At 54.5% G+C, this 2,670-nt stretch overlaps 1 protein-coding gene across 1 annotated transcript; it reads left to right on the top strand.

Annotated features, from left to right (window-relative positions):
* Positions 1-366: 366 nt before the first annotated feature.
* LOC123158322 (luminal-binding protein 4-like) lies at positions 367-1,975 on the top strand. Its single transcript, XM_044576360.1, has 3 exons — positions 367-443; positions 540-783; positions 979-1,975. Exons 1-3 carry the CDS (start codon positions 398-400, stop codon positions 1,973-1,975), a joined length of 1,287 nt encoding a protein of 428 aa, XP_044432295.1. The 5' UTR covers positions 367-397.
* Positions 1,976-2,670: the final 695 nt, after the last annotated feature.

Below are 2,670 nucleotides of genomic sequence, written 5' to 3'. Positions count from 1 at the left end.
GGCCTGGGCTCGACCGGCCCAATTGTTGGGCCGGCGCACCGGCGCGGATCACTGCCCTTAAATTTGAGTCCACATCAATATTTTTCCCGTTGCAACGCACGGACATCTGTGCTAGTCATACAGTAAATAACAATCATACTTTCCTTGTATTTCCAAAAGGAAAATTAAACTTTCCCTGGGAAGAATGATTTTTTTTTTGGAAGCACGGGTGGAGGACGCTACTTCTTTACCCAAAGCCCTCGACGGTGCACTCGAGTGATTACTTGCAAGATCCGACGGCCGTCGACGACCCGGTGACATGTCCCGGTGCGCCCACCACCGCATAGCTAGCAGCAAGTAAAGCCAACCCCAAGGTAAAAGCTTCCGATATTTCTTCTGTAAGAAAAGCTTCCAAACCATGGCGAGTTCTCGCCTCGCTCTCGGCGTTGTACTACTGCTCGTCGGTGGGTAATTTGTGCTTACAAACTAAATCGTATTATCCTTTTCAATTCAACGGAGAGTTGGTTCGGCAGGCTGCTTAACTTGGTCTCTTCTTGCAGCGGCGGCATCGGGCGCGGCGGCGTTTAGAACGGGCAACACGACGGCCATCCACATCGGCAACACCAAGGCCTGCATCGCCGGCTATGGGGGACTCGAGGATCCAGGCCTCTCGTACAAGCTGTGCATCCCCTCCTGGGTCGCCTTCACCCCCAACGGCACCCTCTTCGGCGAGGCCGCCTTGAACCACGCCGCCGTCAGCCCCGGGACGGCCGTCTCCGGCTTCAAGCGGGTCCTCGGTTCCAAGTACCAACTTGTTTTCTTCCCTCCTCCGCCGACGTCGATGGTATTTTTTTAGAACAAAGGCTGGAGAAAAAGCCCGGCTTTGAATTAACAAAGCCATCAACCGGCCAGGAATTACATCAGACAACATCTTACAAGAGAAAAAAAGAAACAACGACGGTATTAATTCAAGTGTTATATATCTGGTTCTGGTTGCAGGATGTTTGAGGACGTGGTGAAGGTAGAGATGGAGCTGGTGCCGTACAAGCTCGTTGGGACCCAGGCCGGAAGGTGTGCTATCCAGATCGAGACCGAGGAAGGCGGCGCCGAGGTTTTCTCCGCCCACACAGTCGCCGGCATTCTCATATCCAAGCTTAAGCGGATGGCGGAGGCGCACCTGGGCCGCAAGATCAGGAGCGCTCTCCTGACCGTCCCCTGGCACTCGAGGGACTACCAAAGGCACCTTCTCGCAACGGCCGCCCGGCTCGAGGGCGGCTTCTCCGCCGCGAGGTACGTCGACGAGCACGTTGCAGTGGCCGCGGCGCACGGCCATCACGAGAAGGCGCGCCAAGACAAGGTCATCCTCGTCTTCCACATGGGCGGCCGCACGACCCACGCCACCATGTTCAAGTTTCGGGACGGCACGGCTCGTCTCATTGAAGGGCGCCATGATGCCCGCCTGGGCGGCGACGACTTCACCGGCCGGCTCGTGGACCACTTCATCCAGCTTATCAGGGAGAAGCACGGCCGGGACCTCCGCCGGGACGACGGCGCGCTCCGGGAGCTGAGGGCGGCGTGCGAGAGGGCCAAGAAGGCGCTAACCTACTGGGACACCACGCTTGTGAAGGTGGAGTCGCTCTTGGACGGCGCGGATTTCTTCGAGACGCTCACGAGGGCCGAGTTCGAGGAGCTCAACCGTGATCTGCTGGCGAGAGCCACTAGCATGGTGGACCTGCTGGTGACGTGGAGGTGGTGGCTCCCTCCCGGCCGGTGGGACAGCATAGACGAGATCATCCTCGTCGGCGGCAGCGTGAGGATCCCCAAGATTCTTGAGTTTTTCAGGGACTATTTCCATGGTCGGGAGCCAATTGTGGAGGAGGAAGCGGCGATTCGCGGCGCTGCTCTGCTCTCCCGCCCCGAGTCTGCAATGTTCACATACGACAACTGCGATTGCCATGGAAATCCTTTGCAGGCGTCTGAAAACATAATTGAATAGATCATAGGGTTTTGAGTATTGTGGTGCTACAAATAAAATTGTACGTGCTACTTTGTAGTCATCACCTTTTTTGGATGAGACAATCTAGGACATGGAGTTTCTGGACGTGGGTGCATTCGCGTGACTGAACAGTAGAAAAAGAACAACTTTAAAAATATTATATATCTTTTTCAGGACAAACATTGTTGAATGTTTTACCAACAAGCAGAATTTCGTAATGAAAAAGAATTTGTGTAGGTATGGAGAAGAAAACAAAAATGATGTTGTGAAAAGGGTAATTCCTGAAAGTATTTTGTTTTTTCTTCCAGACCTCAATGAATATTTTTCCGTCATGAAATTTTCTAGGACACGTCTAGCGAGCTGTCCGCTGCTCCGTAGCGCTCCTCCCGATTAGGAAGTTCCCTATCACCTCCCCCCTCTCCAGGATAGGAAAGTGTCCCAGTCCACCCTTGATCCCCCCATTCCCGCGTCTAGCCATCGAGCCGAGAAAAAACACACCTGGTCCCCTCCCTGGCTTCCTCCCCGCCCCCCTGTGTTTCTCCTCACCGTCTCCTTCCTTCTCCTCACCTAACCCACGTCTCATCTTCTTCTCCCCCAATAAACACTACTAGGGAAAAGCCTAGCAGCAGCGCGGGTTCTAGGTGTATCAGTAGCGCGTGGACCGGCGCTACTAATAAGGCGCTACAGCTAACTCG

Source organism: Triticum aestivum, chromosome 7B (assembly GCF_018294505.1).
Source record: "Triticum aestivum cultivar Chinese Spring chromosome 7B, IWGSC CS RefSeq v2.1, whole genome shotgun sequence".
Lineage (NCBI taxonomy): Eukaryota > Viridiplantae > Streptophyta > Magnoliopsida > Poales > Poaceae > Triticum > Triticum aestivum.
The sequence above is the reverse complement of the archived record's forward strand: the minus strand, read 5'-3'. Positions and strand labels throughout refer to the sequence as shown.